General features: G+C 37.0%; 2 protein-coding genes across 2 annotated transcripts in view; both read right to left on the reverse strand.

Annotated features, from left to right (window-relative positions):
* Nucleotides 1–379: 379 nt before the first annotated feature.
* LOC133988292 (polyunsaturated fatty acid lipoxygenase ALOX15B-like) lies at nt 380–8476 on the reverse strand. The gene is made up of 14 exons (XM_062427900.1): nt 8306–8476; nt 7838–8042; nt 7597–7678; nt 7255–7377; nt 6958–7061; nt 6428–6594; nt 6111–6254; nt 5560–5763; nt 5306–5392; nt 5051–5220; nt 1627–1748; nt 1383–1483; nt 931–1101; nt 380–800 (listed from the first exon to the last, which is right to left on the reverse strand). Exons 1-14 carry the CDS (start codon nt 8456–8458, stop codon nt 621–623), a joined length of 2013 nt encoding a protein of 670 aa, XP_062283884.1. The 5' UTR covers nt 8459–8476; the 3' UTR covers nt 380–620.
* A 406-nt stretch (nt 8477–8882) lies between these two features.
* The window catches only part of tbck (TBC1 domain containing kinase), a 38855-nt gene continuing 28583 nt past the window's right edge, over nt 8883–19154 (reverse strand). Inside the window, exons 24-26 of the mRNA XM_062428608.1 lie at nt 17257–17420; nt 13286–13445; nt 8883–9525 (exon numbers count right to left, since the gene is read on the reverse strand). Of these exons, the coding sequence (XP_062284592.1) occupies nt 9415–9525; nt 13286–13445; nt 17257–17420 (435 nt within the window). The 3' untranslated portion in view covers nt 8883–9414. The remainder of the gene's footprint in view (nt 9526–13285; nt 13446–17256; nt 17421–19154) is intronic.

A 19154-nucleotide genomic window follows, 5' to 3' on the forward strand; every position in this document is an offset into this window, starting at 1 on the left:
GGTTTCTACTGTTGATATTGAGATTGAAGGAAACTTACAGTGAATATGTATTTTTCTTATAGATAACTTTTTTCCTTTTTTAAATAAAATAAAATAAATTCATTATGAAAACTATGTGAATACTGGTTATGAAATATTTGTATTGTTTACCACACAAACATTCACATTTAAAACAATTTTCTAGAACATCTCAGTCAGTCCAAACAACCTCAAGTACAGATCAAGCTTTAATGGTCACAGCTGTGACATGCAGACAGCTACATTTTTCAGAGCAAACATATGTTCATAGGAGAATAATGGATTAGTTCATTTTTATGTTGGGGCAAGAAATAATAATATAATAATAACTCAATTTTTTTCACACCTTGTGTAAGAAACATGTCTTTCACCTTTATGCAATTTATAATAAGCTGCAATGTATTTTCACGTATGGTTTAAAATGCTAATTTCTCACCACAGTTCACCATCATGAATCGTCACATGATTATCACATACAGTAGTTTCTTCTAATTTTAACGCTAGCACAAAACAGAGCATGAAGTACTTCCCACCAGTTCACCTTTTTTTTTAAAGTGGGTCTAAATTTCATCAACAGCTTAAGAGGTCAAACTTTCTGATATTCAGATGGAAATGCTATTCTCTATCTCCTTTGGATCCATGTATGTGTAAGGGACATCCAGATTCTTGTTTCGGGTTTTGATGGCTGCACTTAAAGCGTCAAGTTCTTCTTGAAACTCCTTTATTAGCTTGCAGGGAATCTCCTCTCTGAAATGTTCCTCTGGGTATTGGCCAAGAGGGACCTGATGAGATCAACAATATGTTCAGTAACCCTTTAATGCTAGTAAAACCTACAATCTTGGCTCAATGACATATTTATCTACTTTACACAAACTGTAATTTAAATGTGTTTTATGTAATTTGGGCACTTACAAAGTCAGAGGACTGCTTGCCGAGTAGCCACATGGTGGCCATCCCACTAACCGTTGTGCCGACATCGGGGAATGTCTCCAGCATCATTGCCTCGCTTGTTGTCCCCTTTTTGGTTGGTGGAGGAAGTTTCAGGGTGATAGGAGTGTTGGGCATCCAGGCACCATAGTCATACTGCAATGAATCCATTATTAATGGAAATATGGTATGGATTATTTACAGTGCAGCATTAAAAATGTTAGTATTATTGGAGCTCTTTAGAAATGAAAGTTTAAAGCCAGACAGCAAAATGTACATTTAAAATCAGCATATTTTTTTATGTTCAATGTCCAATGTTATTTCATTGGGCAGAATTCATTAATCTCTTCAGTTCAGAGAAGACTACAAAACCTGATCTACTACAACTAAAATTTAAATATTATAATTGATCATCCCGCTGCATTACAATGACTCACCTGTCCAGCATTGACAGATGCATGCTGGACTGAGCAGGTGAAAAGCACCATGGTGACAAACTTGACCAACTCAGCCACAGTGGAGAATTTCTGAGGAATTCCTGAGAATTAGAGAGAATAATCTGTGTTACATTTAGATGATTAAAGAAAACTTTGATTTATGTGTGCATTATGATAATATAATGGTATATACATCTGAATATAACACATCATATATCATGAAGATTGAGCTTTTAAAGCCCACCTGTGCCTGCTCGGGAAAGGAATCCATGTTCAAAAATGTCCCCAATCCACTTCTGCAGTTCGGTGTCTTGCCTGACTTCATCATCATTCTTGTAGTAGTAGCAGAGAATTTCCTGCACAAACCTATGAGAAATGTGTTCTGTATTATATATTCTAGATTATAGATTTTTCATGCACGCTGTAGTAGAAACACTCCCTTTTGTAAGATAATTTAATACTCTAGATTATAGATTTTTCATGCACGCTGTAGTAGAAACACTCCCTTTTGTAAGATAATTTAATCACATTAAATCGCATCAGAGAATTCTTTATAGAACCTCACAGCAATATTTGACGCAGTGGACCATACAACTTTAATTGAAACTCTAATATAATGGAAGGATATCTCAAATTCTCTCTTCCCAATAAAGTCCCATACAGATCCTAATTCAAGTCTTCAACAGATACCACCTGTTGGGGTTATAGTATGGTTGTACTGTAATTTTTCTCCCTTAATATCTTCTTCATCACCAAAACCACTTGATATTTAAACGGAAAATCAATAATAAAAGAAACATAGAATAAATGATACAGCATTGCACTTAACGGGTTGAGGAATGTTAAAACTAAGACAACACATGATCTGTAATATTAAAACAGATGCTTTGTTTTTGTAGAAAAGGATCAGTCCTGGAATGTTTGATTACTTGTCATTTTGTTGTGTCAAATACTGAGAAGCATTTCTATCCATCCTACTTACATTAGCCAGGGCAGATTACTGTAAATTTCAGAAACATTTCTCACCTCAATACAATAAAATTCAACAGCACCACAAATTTAAAATTATTATAAGACAGAATAAACATCTCTTTGAAACATTCCCAACAAAAGCTCATTATAAACATTTTGCATTATAGTATAGTTATAGTTTCATCACACAAAGAGGATATTGCATTAAGCGGGTCTAACTGACAGAATTGCAAAAAAAAAAAATCATTGGTAAAGAACAGAGAAAGACCTAAAAGAGGAAGAGAAAAAACCCCACAGAAACTGAGACATTTTAGGATTTGAGAATGAGGTAGTTGATTTAAAAAATCCTTAATGAGAAAACTAATTGAGTTACATAAAATAATAAAAATAGACAATTATTTTCCTATATCAGGACAACTTGTTGTGGACGTTTATTTATATAAACACCAAAATGGACAACATGTATTGTTTTCCAAATATTGACTGCTATTATCTGTAATTCTCTATATTGCTTTATCATATACTGGCTAATACAGCCTCAGTATTTACTATAAATGATGCCAGAGCAGTTAGATACATGACCAACCAGTGATTATTGGTGGTTAAAAACAAACCCTTGCCCCACAGAGTGGATCTACATAAAAGATTGGCTATTCAGTCTGAATATCAGGTTACGATGGTCCATCCAATGGGATGAACTTAGTGGAACAAAATCTTCCCTCTAATCCTACATTTGTATTTTCTGCAGAGATGGAAAGAGTACTGAAATAATAGTAATAAAATAAAAGTAAAATTTTTACTTAAGTACACATAAAAGTACTGGTCTTAAAATGTACTCAAGTAAAAGTAAAAAGTAGCTTGTTAAAAATTTTGTCAGAGTAAAGGTTACTTGGGGTCCCTTGTGTAACGCAAAAAGGACATGGTGATGGCCCATAAATCTCTAATAGTTGTTTTAATGGTAAAGGTATACATTTACAAATTAAAGTGCAATGACAACATAAAATATGTCGACACACAATATTTAAAACATTTTTTGAGAAATAATTTTAGTGTAGACCATCTCATAAAACATTTTCAAACAACACAACCATTGAATTGAAGGTGGCATAAATTGTGGATTATTTAAACCAGGGGAGATTTTAGACCCTTTTTAGGGTATAACACCCCTAAATTTGATCTCAGCACCCCTAAAAATAGGCTAAATAAATGATCGGTGTTTCCCATTAACTATATAGACTGTGGTGCCCGCTGAGACAGAGGAAAGGACGAGAGGCTAACGTAAGCATCTGCTATAGTTTGCTGTCATCACGTGTCGCTGCTCTCCGGTTGTTACTGTATTCATCCTCTCTGTTTTGTGTAAAAGTTCTGGACACTGAACGGAGGGACAGAGTTGCCCCACCAGTAAACGGCTACAGAGGTAGGGACAGAGCCGGGGCCCGTTTTAGAAATGTTTGTTAACCCTGAGATGAGGGAAACTCTGGTTTTTTCGGTTTCACAAATCCAGTTCAGCTTAACTCTGAGTCAATTTCTCCTCCTTTTTAACTGAAGCCTGCAGACTGAAGGAGCTGTCAGACATTTCTTAAAAGAGTTAGTTCATTTGATTGTGATTTGCACTTCAGGGCCACTGTATTTTCTTCACCGACAGCCATACTGAAAATCTATGAATCAATACGGGTCAAGGTCACAATCGCTATAACTTTTCTTTAAATGACCCAAAGAAGACCAAACTCTAAAGTATCCCTGTTAAAAAGGCTCTGTGCACCATTCGTTCAATTTGCTCATGTCCGACGCTGTCCTTTGCACATGAACGCATCATGCTCACTGCGTGCCTGTACCTGCAGAGTGAGACCGATGACGGCACAACGTCCAACATGGACATTTCTTTTAGTGTGCGTCCATAAATATGTGAGTTCGTAATGTTCCGTTAGGGTTTATTTGTCGCTATGAGAGCTAGCTGCCAGGTTGTCATAGGCTGCAATACTTAATGAATGTTAAGTTATTGTATCATGCTAGTTAACGCTTCTGTACGATCCCCTTTGCTTTTTTATTTTTTATTTTTTAAATTTCGGCCAAAAAATGTTTTACTCAGTAACGGACGTTATTTAAAATGTAGGGAAGTACCATGCCTCACACAAAACATACTTCTGTAAAAGTAAAATTACAGATTTTTAAAACTACTTGTAGTACAAGTACACAAAAAACTACTCAATAACAGTAACGCGAGTAAATGTAATTTGTTAGTTTCTCTAATTTTGTGGTTGCTTTCCTACGAGGATTGGTGTTCACTGCTGGCACAATCTCATTAACTCAGATGTGTAGCCTTTGTGCTGGCCAGCTAATCTGATCCTGTCCTTGTCACCACTATTTCAGTCAAGGAGAGCATGTGATCAATTTGATTGCTTAGTTTCTGTATGACACCACTGTAGTTTCAATACCAGTCAAAAGTTTGGACACACCTTGCAAACTTTTGACTGACACTGTGTGTTTAATCAGTTTTTCCCACCAAGTAGAAAATAAAAGCTATTCCTGCTGAAGTTTCTCATGTCACCTCTAGCCCTAACCCTTATCTCAGGCACACTCATGTTTTTTTTCCCTTTAGTATACTTTGCTGTCTCCATTTGCAGTGTAGCATGATAACTACACGCCAATAAATCAACAATCATTTTGCAGTATAAATCATAAAATCAATGCTCTACCTGTAGATGATATCCCACAACCTGAGTCCATCATCCCTGTAGTAGAAGTTTGGCACATCCTGTAGCCCACGCTCAGCAATGTCATTTTGTATACAGAGGGAGTTGTAGGTTATTTCGGACAGTGATCTCCTCAGGATTGTGACCATTCCCTCTCCACCAGAAGATGCAAGCTAAGAAACAGTTAGAAACGTCAGGAGTATGGTTAAGACACATTGTTAAGGTAATGCTCTTCTTTGCCTGTTGGTCTTCTCCTACCTCTGTGAAAACTCCGTCCTTAGATATAAGGATAAGTCGAGCCAATATGTTGATCTGCAGAGTGTAGCGAGTGTGAGGAATGAGGAGCTGTGAAAAAGATTACGCTGTTTTAGTAACAGTATTGCCTAATAAAGTAAATCTTGCAATGCCAAAATATACTAAAATAGTCCATACAGGATACACAATCTGGAAGTTTTGAGAAAAAAAAAAAAAAAAAAAACTGCAGTAAGATCAGTATTCTCCCATTAAGTTACCTTGTACAGAGGATGCACCATGGGCATGTTGCGCAGTAGTGACACTGCAAACACTTCAGCCAGCAGGTGAGTGCGCAGCAAGTGAGTGTTGAGCTGATGTTCATTGAAATCTGCACTTCTCACAAAAGTCTTTGCCATCAACCAGTCATACTCAGGGTCAGTTGGATAAAAGATGGGATTGTCAACTGCTGGAGTCTGCTTAAGCTACAGAAGAAGACAGGTGATTCATTCAATGAATAAAGTCATGCAATCCATGATCAGTACTGGTCAATAATGCATATATATTTTTCAGAAATTGTCTTTTTAAGATTTCCTGTTTAAAAAAAACAAATCCCAATTGAAGGTTAAAGGACAGTTGATGTACAGATTGTAAAGACCTTAAAGAGGTCAGACTTGATCTGACTTGACTTGTGTTTGGGTCAGACTGCCAGTCTGTCAGTTGTTAGCAGATGAAGGAAAGTGACCAACTGATGTCTTAGCTACCATCTACTTCATGTTTTTAATTTTTATTTACAGCTAAAATATTAGATACATTTCTGTGCTAATCTTACCTGAATAGCAACTGGCACCAGATTATCATTGGGTGTTTTGTAGAGCAGGACGAGGGGAGCCGCCAAGTACTGCTTCTTCCCATTGATGGTGTTTGTTTTCACTCCATCCAGACGCTTGTAGTCACACAGGAATATGTTGCCTTTCTGTTTGAAATTTTAGTGTCAATGACAAACTCTTGACTGGCACTTTAAATCAGATGAGATCGTATATATTCTGGTAATCAAGTCAAAGTTCCAAGTTTAACATATGGTTCTGATATTAAGATCAATGGGAGACAATTTACTTATTCCAGGAGAATGAGGAAAAAAATAATCACCTTCATTTCACCTGACAGGCTGGGATGAATGACGTCAGCCATACGGGCCTCATCGACAGGGAAGTTTTTAGGCAGAGTTGTGCAACGTTGGATCAAGACGGGGTTGGCGCCATTTAGAAACTGGTAGCCAAAAAACGCATCTTCCTTCCAGTGTTTCTGGACATAATCTGTAAAGAGTGTAACTTCATACTGGTTACTGTTTTTAGTTTTATGTTTATAGCTTACATGTAATTGTCAAAGCTGAAAAATAAGATGGAAATGTCATGTTTTGATACATAGATGCTTCCTTCTCTGCCAACTCTTTATTAAGCAGTAGACAGACAGGAAACATGAGAGAGAAAGGGGGGTGTGAAAGGCAGCAAAGGACCTCCGGCCGGGATTCGAACCAGGATTGGCTGCGTTTGTGGCATGCTCTCTAACCACTCGACCACCTGCGCGCCCTTCTCTGCCAAATCTTACAACAATGTTTAACACCTGGCATAATATGAATGAGCTATTGGGAGTTATATTGTACCATTGTAGTGCAATACCTAATATGTCAGTCCTTTTGCAGCAGAACACCCGCTTAATACTATCAAAGTCTGTCCAGTTCTCTTTGCTGTCAGCCAGTCCCTTCAAGCTCAGCTCAGCCAGCCTAGAAAATAAAAACAATGGCTGGCTGTAACAGTACAAATGGCTTTAGTTTCAAATTTAACAGACAGATGTGAGAATGTTATCTACAACATGTTCTCATCTAATTTCCTGCAATTCAGCAAATGAGTGTAATTCCCGAAATGTTAAACTGTTTCATTAAAATCACTTTGACTGGAAAGCAGGTAGGACCTCACCCTGTGGCTATAATGTAAGCAATCTCTGCCTTCTTGGTGAAGGAGAAGCGGACCTCAGCAGGCAGAGAAAGAGGGTCTTTTGCCTCTATAGTGTGGGGTATTCCCTCTGCATACACATCCCAGCTGGGTAAAAAAAGAGAAGAGCAACTTTTGTGAATAACTATGGACAGTTTAAATTTAGAGAATGCTACCCATAATATACTCTAAATACTAAGTATTTGTATGATGGTTAATTTACCATTATATGTCATGAATATACCAAACCAAAAGTGTAGGAGGTTTGGATGCATTTTAGTTTGGGGCTTTAAATTATGCTACAATACATGCAAACAGAGCTCTCACCGATAGTCTTTCTCTCGCTGCTTCAGCTCCTGCTGCCGCGTGTACTTGCCAAGATGATGGTTGTGTTCAAAGACTCTCAGAGCTTTAAAGAGAAAAAGAAGGTTTACAACTGTTGATACAGTATATAGGTATGATTTTGCTCCAGTCTCTTTATAGTCTAGCTTGCAGAGCCTGTCTTTCTTTCATGTCCTCTGTGGTCAGTGAAGTGTACAGCATGTCAGACAAGCAAATTTCAACAAACCTGTTGCCTCACTGAACCGGTGAACCTCGCTGTCACTGATCCAGCGGTAGATGGGAACGCTGTAGATGTTTCCTTCTGGATATTTTACTTCCACCTTGGAACAGAACCAAGCATCATCGGGGAACAGTGGGAGACACTGTTTGTCTAGCTCTATCAGCACTAGCTTTCCGATGGATTTAGGGCAGGACACAGAAAAAGAAGACACCTGGAGTAATAAAAGAAAAAAACAACAACAGATGAAGCACATTTAATAACACAGAATTGAACTGTCACACCTCAATAATTACATGTAGCATACTATTACTCAAAGTACAATGGTGTACAATTCCCTGCAGAAAATAGGTTGTGGAGTTGTAGCTGAGTTGATTCACATCAGCTATAATCTCATATATCAAATATAATCTCATATAGGCAAATTTAAGGAAGCATGCTATACATTTAAAAATAGAAGGGATATTTCAGACTTACTTCTCCTTTTCCGAAGGCTGCAGCACCTGTAATGTTCACAAGCCATGTGCGGTTGCTCTCCCCGTCTGTGCCTACCAGCTTAATAAAGACGTTGTTGAAAGTGTTGGCAAAGGCCAGGTTTCCAGTGAAGACAGTCACTTCATATTCCCCCATTTTCACTCTGGAAAGCAGAAGAGTACTGGTGGAGACAAATGTGTCTGTAATGTACTACAGTCCAATAGTCTCTAATAGAAATCTTTCCAAAAAGCAACTATTTTACCTCTGTTAAGGGTTGTGGTTAAGACCAAGACCAAGATACTCCTGGGGTGAACAATGCTCTCCCATCACCACTGATTCCTCTTTTTATACATACAGTTTTATGGGAGTGTCCAGTTAGTACTCACCAGATTTCTGTTGATGGAATATGATTATGAATAATTGCTACACCTGCAAAAACCCCAGAGTGATGATGCAAAACCCTGGCCTCAGAAGGCAGCCGTAGTCTTAAAGAAAGATGAAATAAACCAGCTACTGTTAGCTGACTTATCACAGTTCTAATTAAAAGTCAAAATAACAAACAACACCTTCAACTAGAAAGTTGATCCAATTTTTTTAATAGAAACAACATGATAGAATTTCTAACATAACAAATATGTAAAATATATAGACAATTCAGTGACATGTAAAAAGGATTAATGCAAATACTAGCAATTAAATCATCAAATGCATAAACCACTTTGTCATTTTAAATCTTTCTCACAAAAGCATACAGTACAGTTCCCTAAATCATTTGGCTCAGAACATACATACATTAAGCTATTTGTATTGGTCAAAGGAGGCTCAATTTATCAGTGCAAAGCTACTATAACACATAGCAGTAATACAACATCATTTTTGTTGTGAGACATAAAATGCATTACGAATTGCTCTATATTTGGGCAAAAAACAAAAAAAAGGGTTAAGAAGACTATTATTTCAAAGCAATGTTTTCCCACCCATTTAATTACGATTTGTGAAAAAATAAAAAGATAGCATTTTTTCCCACTCAAAGAAAAAAAAGAAAATAATATATAGTCTTTTCCACTCCTATTAATGTGAAGCTGAATTTGACCAATAACTGGGGTATGGGGTCAGATCTGAGGAGAGGGGACCGTCAGGAGTCCAGTGGGTTTCAACTTGTTGATCCCTCCATCCAGGATGCAAACCCGTGGGAAGTTCACCTTCACCAGGTGTGCTGCAAACTGGGAAGAAAAAAAAGAAAAGTGATTTTCTGGTTTCACAAGAAGTGCAGGCCCCTTGCATGACTTCAACATGCACAATGGTAATAACATAATTACACAATAACAGGTGAGCTTTGCATTGTGCAATCTGTCATGTATGTTTGTTTCAGAATAGACACGAGACGAAGAAAAATGATAGAGATTATTTTGCAAAAAAGACAAATAACTTGTGAACTTGCCTCCAGGTAACGCAGAAACTGACTTTCTCATACCTAATACAATAAGGGTCTTGCACAATGCTGGCAAATCTGATAATGAAACCTTGATTGTTCTACGGAAGTTGTTGCGTAATCTGAAATTGACTGATGAGTTAACTTTAGCTGTGTTATCCAATGTAAGACCAACAACTATAATTGTATCTGAAAGACATGGCTTTGATAAAAATATAAATCAGTGGAATTGTTATGTGATATGATCATAGCATGGTTGCGTTATTTATTCTGTTGTCCAAACTAATAATTTCAGGCGAATTGTAATAATAACTACTATTAATAGTGTGACGTTAACTACGACCATGTTGCTCAGTACTATCTAAAGATAACTCCAATCTTTTTAAAAATGTTGCTGTAATACAGTTTCTCTAAGCATCGATATTCAAAGTCCCTGTACTAAGATACTGAGGAGATAAAAATGACTTGTTTGAACAAAATCAATCAATTAATGAAGCTTCAGAATAGGCCCACGTGCAATCATGCCTTAATATCAAGACGAAATAAAAACAATACTAATACAAAAACCTGCAATATGTGTGAAATGGAAACTTATACTCATTTTCTTAAGATTATGTTACACTGCACTGCGCTTCCTGTGCGAAAATGTTCCATACAGGTATCATCAAAGGTGAGCTTTGGGACTCGGTCACTGTAAATGTATCTTTTTACTCATTAGACAGAAGCAGAGAGGGAACGTCCTTAGGGAGGAAAGGCAGAAAAGATTTAGTTTCAACTCTTAATTCTCAGAAGACTTTAAAAAAACACCCTAGAGATATGGTGAATTCATTAAAAGAGACCTATTACGGTGATGAATATTGGATGATTGTGACGCAAGTGGCTGTATGTACAAACACTGAACATCAAACAGTATCTCCTTCAGCCTAGTAAACTGGGTGTAACACATTTGCCAATGTAAACGTTCATCCATTATTAAGAGGAAAATTGCCACGACAATGCGCAATTGCCTTTGAATGAACAAAAGGTGTCTTGAATTAAACTTTTTGATTAATTGAAAATGAACATATGGCTGAATGATGGTTTTAATAAAACCACATGTACAAGTTAATTAGTAAAGAGGGGTAATGGACAGAGAAAAACAATGATAAAATAAGAGTAAAATGTATCCCATAAAGTGTAATAACCAGCAACCCATTATGTGCAAAAGTACCTTGAAACTACTGTATTAATGAAATGAATCATTGTTAGATTCATTTTAAAAATCTCAGATTCTATCAAATGAAATAGCCTTATAACAACTGAGCATGAGGAACCAGGTTTACTTCTGAATGCCATTATGGTTTAAATGTTAAAGGTTTACAGTAAAGCCTGACCACACAGTGAGTGGACACTGCTGCAGTCCACTGAGATGTGAATGATATTTACGCACAATTGTGTCCTTTTATTCACCTTGAATTTCACGACCTGCATGATCTGCAGATCTAATAAAATACTGAGGTTAACCATGCGAGTTTCAGGTGTGGGACTGGTCATGATGGGCTGGCTGTGGGGTTGGGGGTTGGGGGTGTGTCCCTCACCTTAAATCATCCGGTAGACTCAGTGCTAAACAACACATCTTAAAACTTCTAAATTATGAGATTCTAATCATTTTATCAAAGACATGATCAATAGTCATCATATTAAATGCCTGTGTGATGACAAAGATGATGATTAATCATCATATTTAATAACTATGATAATTACGATGAAAAATGATCAAACCCATGCCTCTGTCACAACACCGATGTCATGCGTATGCTTCAGTTTAAAGCGCATGATGATTAGTGTGCAAAAGCCACAATTTATATTAGAGCTATGAACAGGTGCTGATTAGCATTGAACAGTTCACAAACAGTTTTACTTACACTCCAGTCACTAGCTTAGACACAGATCTTCTACTTGTGCTATACTTCCTAAAAAATGCAGGACTGTCTCTTCAATTAAGTACTTATTTTTCTCTTCTATCTACTTTCCAACATATGGAAGGAATTCTTTTCTAAATTGGGATGTTGCCTGAAGCGCTATCCCTGCTGAGCTTTTAAATTTACATTTGTATAATTTATTCCAATGAGAGCACAAAAGGAGAATTTATAATGATCAATACACTGTAGTTTTCTGTTCTGTAACGCTGATGCAAGAAAAGTTATTTTTGCGCACTGAAATGTCAAAGACAATGATTTATGTAAAACTCAGTTTCAGCCACTGTTACAGTCCTACTGTATTTTAGAAAAAGGAAAAAACATTAGGTTTTGGTTATTATGTCTATCAGACATGCATGCTACTGTACAGAGAATCAAAATGCCTTTTGCAGGGTCTTTTCAAACACCTGAAGATTTGTATAATATAATCATTTTTGACAACATTTTGTCTAGATCTCTGTGAACTTAACATGAGGTTATGGGGGATTAGTCACTTAAGTCAAATGCTAATGTCATCAGCATACTAACATGTTAAAAGTAGTAAGCTAGTTAGCTTTTTAACAATCGCTAATTTGCAATTACTACTGCCGTAAAGCTGAGGCTCATGGCAATGGCATTAGTTATTGCACACATTTGGCTATAAACCAAAGTGACTTAGTTTGTTTGGGCTTTTTTGGGGCTTTTTTAAAAGGGGGGGGGGCGGGGGGTTGTTCATATTTATAAAAGCAACAGTAGACATAGTAAACAGGAAGCGATGGGAAGAGAAAAGAGAGATGAGAAGTTGAAATGCAACAAAGCTCTGCTAGCATAATCAAACCGCAAACGTTGCGGATAGGCAGCATGCAATTTAACTTTACGTTTGCAGTAGGTATTTATTTTGGTCTGGCCCAAAGTCATGTATATATCCATGTAATTGGGTGAGTACTGGCTAAATGAATATATATTTTGTGATACTTTACTGAGCAACATTACATAGCAAATGATCATGGTGGATATATCTCACTTTATTAGCTATTGCAGTGTTTGAAGTCTTTGTGAGTCTTGTGTGTGAAAATGTTTGTCATGAGAAATTTATTTTAATTAAAATATCATTTTTGATGAAAATTGTGCTCTGCTGTTTGTATTGTGAAACAATCATTGAGTTATGATAATGGTGTGATCTTTGAGTAATTTCATGTGGAAATATCTAATATGGGTGGGGACCAGAATCATTCATACGCCTGATCATGGGGATCAGCAAAGTCATTAGGCCATGATTGTATGTAAACTGTTTCATGGTAAAAATTTAGTCTCAACCAAAACGGTGAACTAATCGACCAACACTGCCATCTTAAAAGGCTGTTAGAACATTTTAGACTTTTTTCACTTTTTTACATGTTTGTGAAATTGTTTTCTTGCAAATTAAAAGTAGGAATCTGATATATACAAAACTTCATATAATTTAAGGCTAAAAAACACTAAGGACTAATTTAAATCATGCAGTGATCTAAAATATTTGACTGACTGTGACGAATAAAAACATGTTTCTCGTAAATCATACTGATACATTATTTACAAGTGTGTGTGTGTGTGTGTGTATGACTGCTTTCTCACCATAACAGCACTCTTCATGGCATGGCTGATGACAACAATGACACGTCCTCGAAAGTTCTGTAAGATTCCTGTTGCAGGACACTGCACCAGCTCACCGTCAGGGCTGAATGCTGTGCTAAAGGGAATGTTGATGCTGCCAGAGATATGGCCTCTGCCGAAGCTAAAGGCAGCAGGGTTAAGGAACACAGCTTTGAAAAGGTACAATGCTTGCTTGAAATGCCAAAGAATGAGATGATACGTGTTTGTTTCATACAGTTAAGCATTACATTTAATGGGTTAGTAAATAATATCACAGATGACATGGATACAATAAGCAGTATTAGGAATATCAAGTTAAGTTCAATTATCATTGAACCGACCAATTAAAGTACTTGTTATACTGCCTATCAGACTGACTGCCAAAACAAAAAACGAATAGGGAAAAACTAGCTCTCTTAACTAAATTGAAGGAAGAAGGAGAAAGAAGAAGATATATGGGAGATAAAATATGCGAATTAGTGAGGGAAAAGAAAAGATAACAAAGAAAAGAAAATCACTAGATCTAAATGTGGGATTTGCAGGAGAAACAGTGAGTGAGTTTCAGCACAGTGTCCGCAAACAACCACAGAGTGGTATCTAATTGAATAATTCTCGAGAAAAGGAGACTGCCCTATTTCTCAGAATGTAGTACTGGACATTTTTATTAGGAGTTTCGTTGTGACAGTGTCTACTTCTGAGTTTCATTTTGACACTGTCTCCTTTGATTATTGTGAGACAATGAATTGAAATTGAAATTTAGGACTAAGTATCAGGATATGAATCACATGATTAAGTTTTAAATATATGACTGTTATGAATCATTATTCCAGTTCATGTCTAGCTAAAGATTTTTTCTGATGACAGTAGCTATATACATCATTGCAACATATTTTAGGACAAATGGTGCTCTACTTCATTCTCAGTCAAATCACTATGTTCCCTGAATCATACCAGTCGCCTCAATAACATTTAAAATAGTTAAATACTGTAGCATGATCAGGTAACTGTTAATAAACAAATCCCTATGTAGTACATTTAAACTTTGAGTTACGAGAGACACATACCAGTTGTTTTACTGTAGAGCATATCAACACAATAACTCAACAGCTAAATCTAGATTGTCCCATTCAACCCACAGAGGTCTTAATTTAATTTAATCCACATTTTGTGACCACGGACACTCACAAATGAGCTTTTCCTAGATCACAATAAAGGTAAACAAGGGTTGTCTAATCCTGTGAAAGTGGTCAAATCCTCTTTGTCCATGCAATTTAGCCTGGGGGGGGGGGGGCGCTAAAGGGTTAAATGAGCTAAAGGGTGAGGCTCACTTCTTCTGGCGCTTTCAAATTTTTGTAGCCAGGACTTTCTGAGCTGCCATGCCCCTAATAATAAATAAAAAAAACCCCACCTGCACAAGAAAAATAATTTATTGTATTTTGTTCTAATTGTGGGATTGACCCACAGAAACGATGGATAAAGAGGCTATTGAATGTAACACGCAATGGACATTGTTATTTTGAATCTAGGGGACTCTGGCAGGGGCAGCCGACTGGGGCTCAGGCAGGGTATCTGCAAGGATGGCTGAGAGGTGTTCAGTCAGAGTGCGGCAGGTTTGGCTGATGGCTGGAGGTCAGGGAGGTCACTGGAAGGAATTTGTTTGCACTGGACACCTATATTACATACTGTTGCTGTCATGTAAAGACCATGTATCTCCTAATTGTGAGCTAGGAAAAGCCTTTTAGTCTTCCTTTTAGGTTTGTGACGATGTTTTTTTCAACTAACCCTACAGGCTTTTAAAGTGTTTATTTGGCTTAAAAATCAAGGGAATTCTCTCAAACCATGAAGGAGTTCAGAGTTAATCCTTCAGTTTGTCTGGATAAATTCATAATCGCCACTTTTGGAGATTTGTGGTTTTCTTCGGACAGCAAATGCACACAAAAACAGCACACCCAGTTTTAGTCAGCCATTGTAAAGATCTTTGTGTGTAAACAGCTATTTATCAAAAAAAAAGAGTCTGTTATCAGCTGACTGTTACACCAATGGCCAGACTAATGAATTCTCTCATGAAAAAATTGTCAAGTATACCACAAAAGAAAGAAAACGGTGGTGTAGCAAAAAGGCCAAAAGAAAGCATTTTGCTCCAGTTCACAGGCTAATCTCCACTGCTTTATGCCCCCCATCTCTGAGACTGTGGGATGTGGTGGAGCAGCCTGGGTGGATATGAAGGGCTCACTGAATGTTGTAGAATCTGGCAGCACATAACTGCAGTGGATCATCCCTCCTCAATCTTCCCCTACTCGCCTTTGATGGGAACCAAGCTGTTTTACGCTCTGTGTCTGTGGTTCAATTTCAAAACTCCGCAAATAGCTGGCACCAGGTCAAGAGGTAAGCAAGAGATCAGAGGCACTGTGTGATAAAGAGACTTTCCAAATGCATGCACTTAACAGTGAAAATTGTGCGTTTGTGTCATGACCTTAGTAACCTCATACAAAACATTCATGAGTGAATCAAAACATTAGTATTCATCATCAACTAAAAGAGAATGTTTCATACATCAGACTTGCTTAGATAAGGCACAGGCATGATGGATGTGATATTATATAATAACACACATGATATAATAATAAATTCAGAGATGCAAAAATCCCAGCTTTTACATCTTTCACATTATAAGAACAAGTTTGGCTGCACCTGTGAAACTAAACAAGGACACGCTCATTAGAGAGAAAATATCAGTTTTTTCTTCTGACCAATTATAGTACCACTCAAAAGTATGAACACACCTTCCCATTTGCAAAAGTGTGTCCAAACCATTGACTGGTACTGTAAATGGCTATTGTAGGTCTACATAATAGCTCTATAAAACTCTGTATGGTGTGTTGCACAGGAAACGCTTAGCCTTCAACTTCAACTACTGGTTTGAATGAGAAAAAGGTTAAAAAAGAGGTTTTTAAAAAAGAGGACAATCTTGCTGCATTTATCAAAACTAGATAGTTGCTAGTGGCTTCAAAGTAAACATAATATTTTTGACTGGAAGAGAGTTCAAGAAAGTAGGAGCAGCTTTGTAGTCGTTTCTTCAACATGTTCAAACTAAATCTGTCACTAATGCAACATAAAGAAAGCTATTTATTATTCCTGTATGCATGGGTTAGGCTTTTTTCTCGACCCACTTCAGTTACTTCATGAGGAGGGGGGTTGAAGATGGTATTGTAGCTTGATTTATTTCTTTAAAGACCCTAAAGGCAAAAAAACTGATGTAGGTCTGTTATTTGAGGGTTTTTTCCATATCAGCCAGACATGCAAACCAGTAAATTCCAGTTGAAGTTAATAGAATTAGTTAACATTTCTTTTAAGAGTGAGTCCTCATAAGAATCTGCTTTAAAATATCTAATGTTCTTGAAAAAGCTCATACACATTGATGTTAACATGGCCAGGAAAAATACTGATGGGCAGCAGATTTGCACACATACCTTTTGTTGCCCCAAACAACTTGTACACTGTAGTACTCTTATTACCTGACATATTTTGCTTATACACTGTAAAAACAAAATCAAATCGAAAACTATATTATCACTGCCAAACTTCACAGAGATTAATGACAATTCAGTCTGTTTTCATGGTTAATTGTTTCTTGTTGTTTTATCATTGACTTTTTTTTTTTTTTCTACTACTTCTTTGGTGGAAGTGTAAGATTTATTAAGCTTAAACAATGGAACGCTTCAAGTTGGAGCAGGTTTGTTTCATCACATTCTGCTTAAATTAATCATATCTGTTTCTGGCAATACTTTGTATCTCAGGTGTCATAGTTGTTTGCTTTGTTGGAAACAATTCAAGCTTGTTCAAACAATCTCTGGGTTGTGTACACTATTCCCTGATGTGCATCTGCAAGAAAAATTGAGTCATGTTAAAATACCGTGAAGCAGGTGAATTTCATAACTACACGGTAAGGATACTCCTCTACGCTGCGGATGTCGACAGCAACAATTTTAGGCTTGCCCGCTTTGTTCCTTTTGGTGGGTCCAGCCAATGACAGCTCACAGAGGTCGATTAAGTCCTCGGCCGAGATCCTGGGTGATATTTCTGCTTTCAGGTCACTCAGTGCCAGAGGCTCCCGAGACTACAAGAGAGAAAATCATAAGGGATCAGATGAAGAGGTAGCAAATTGTAGTGCAGGCTTCCAGAGAATTTCTGATTACCATTTCAATAACAGAATTTGGATGAGTAGTCCTTGTAGAAACATGTAAAGAATACCCTCTGTATTTAACTATGTAGTGTCAGGTTGGATATTGATGTTACTTTAAAATTACAAAGTAATTGTAAATATTTCACACCATCCTTGTCAAATACCGTATCCTACTGAATACTGTGTTTTCTATTATCACAAGAAAAAGTATTACAGCTCTGATAGCATCATAGTTGACTAGTAGCAGTAACAAAAACATGATTATTTGCCAGCTTCCACCTGCAATGTCACATAAGTTCATTAAAGCACAAAGCTAGAGGCATGACTGCAGGGGACTGAACCCCAGTCCCTGCAATGGTGAGCGATTGATGCCCCAAAATCATTTCAAGCATAAAATGTGAAAAAACTATAGATGCCGACAGTTGTTTCTGAGCTCCCTTAAAAGAACTAATAAACACATGTAGTGTGATAATGAGTGGTCATACAGCAGTCTGGTACTACTAATAATTGGTATACAAATTAAATACCAGAGAAATGCTAATCTTATCTAAACTATCTATGGATTCAGCACACTATGTAAAAGCCATTTACAGAACAGAGAAGGGCCAACTGCACGTCAAATAGGTTAAGTGCCAAAGCTCCACCATCCATGAAATAAATAGTTTGAAAGCTGCTAACTCCATTGGTTGCTGAACAATCTTCCACCCTCCAAAAGTGTAAAAGTCAGCGCTGCAGAGCAGACACATCTGTGAGTCCAGCGAGGAATTTAAAGATTTTTCTCTAGGCAAGGATTTATTTGAAGGATTCAGTTCACTGTCCAGCTGAGCTAGTACCCTGACTGCCAGGTTTTAGTACAGTTTTTATTCTATCATCCTACAGTGCAACGTTGCTATTTTTTACACTATGTAATTACAGGAGCTTCTGGCTTTTCAAGTAAAACTCCATGGCAGTTACAATACATGCATGCAGATTTCAGGAATAAATGAAACTAAGACAGTGGTCTTCACGATCTGATTCTTACAGTATATAAGAGCACAAGGTTGACCAATATAGAATGAAAGCTACCTAGTTTAAGTCATCATATCAACTTAATTAGTATATCATCTGTGAAATACATGTGCTAGACAAGAAAGTTTTCTACATAAAGCTTTTGTCCCTCAAGCCATAATCACATACTGTTTGCTATTTGACTCACGTTTTGAGTCTTGCATATTCTCTCCACAGTTTTACTAAGGCCTCATTCTAAGAATGTCTCAAAACCTTCTTTTCAAGTCAAACCAGACAGCAGACTGTGACGAGAGACAAGTATGCTGTTCTTTTTTTCATATTTTCTCAAACAATTGGGCTTTTGTTTTTGCTTCTTATAAATATTCATATTCTTATTATTTCAATAGGTATCTAATTTCAATTGTGATTATAGCTGAATCTCTGTCTCAGTTCTCTACAGTTTACATTTGTGTGCATATCTCTACAGGGTGCAGTTTGCACTGCTGCATCAATAAAGAGTCAGAATGGGAGAAGGGAAGAGATTTGAGGAGTGGTGCATTGTTTTCAACAAACAACTTTATTCTGCACTCTTGAATTATCTACAGAAAGCTTGACAATAGCTATTCTAGGCAACATAAGAGAGCACAAGCAGTACTAGGACATAAATATTCATGACGTCTA

Source organism: Scomber scombrus, chromosome 2, assembly GCF_963691925.1.
Source record: "Scomber scombrus chromosome 2, fScoSco1.1, whole genome shotgun sequence".
Classification (NCBI taxonomy): Eukaryota; Metazoa; Chordata; class Actinopteri; order Scombriformes; family Scombridae; genus Scomber; species Scomber scombrus.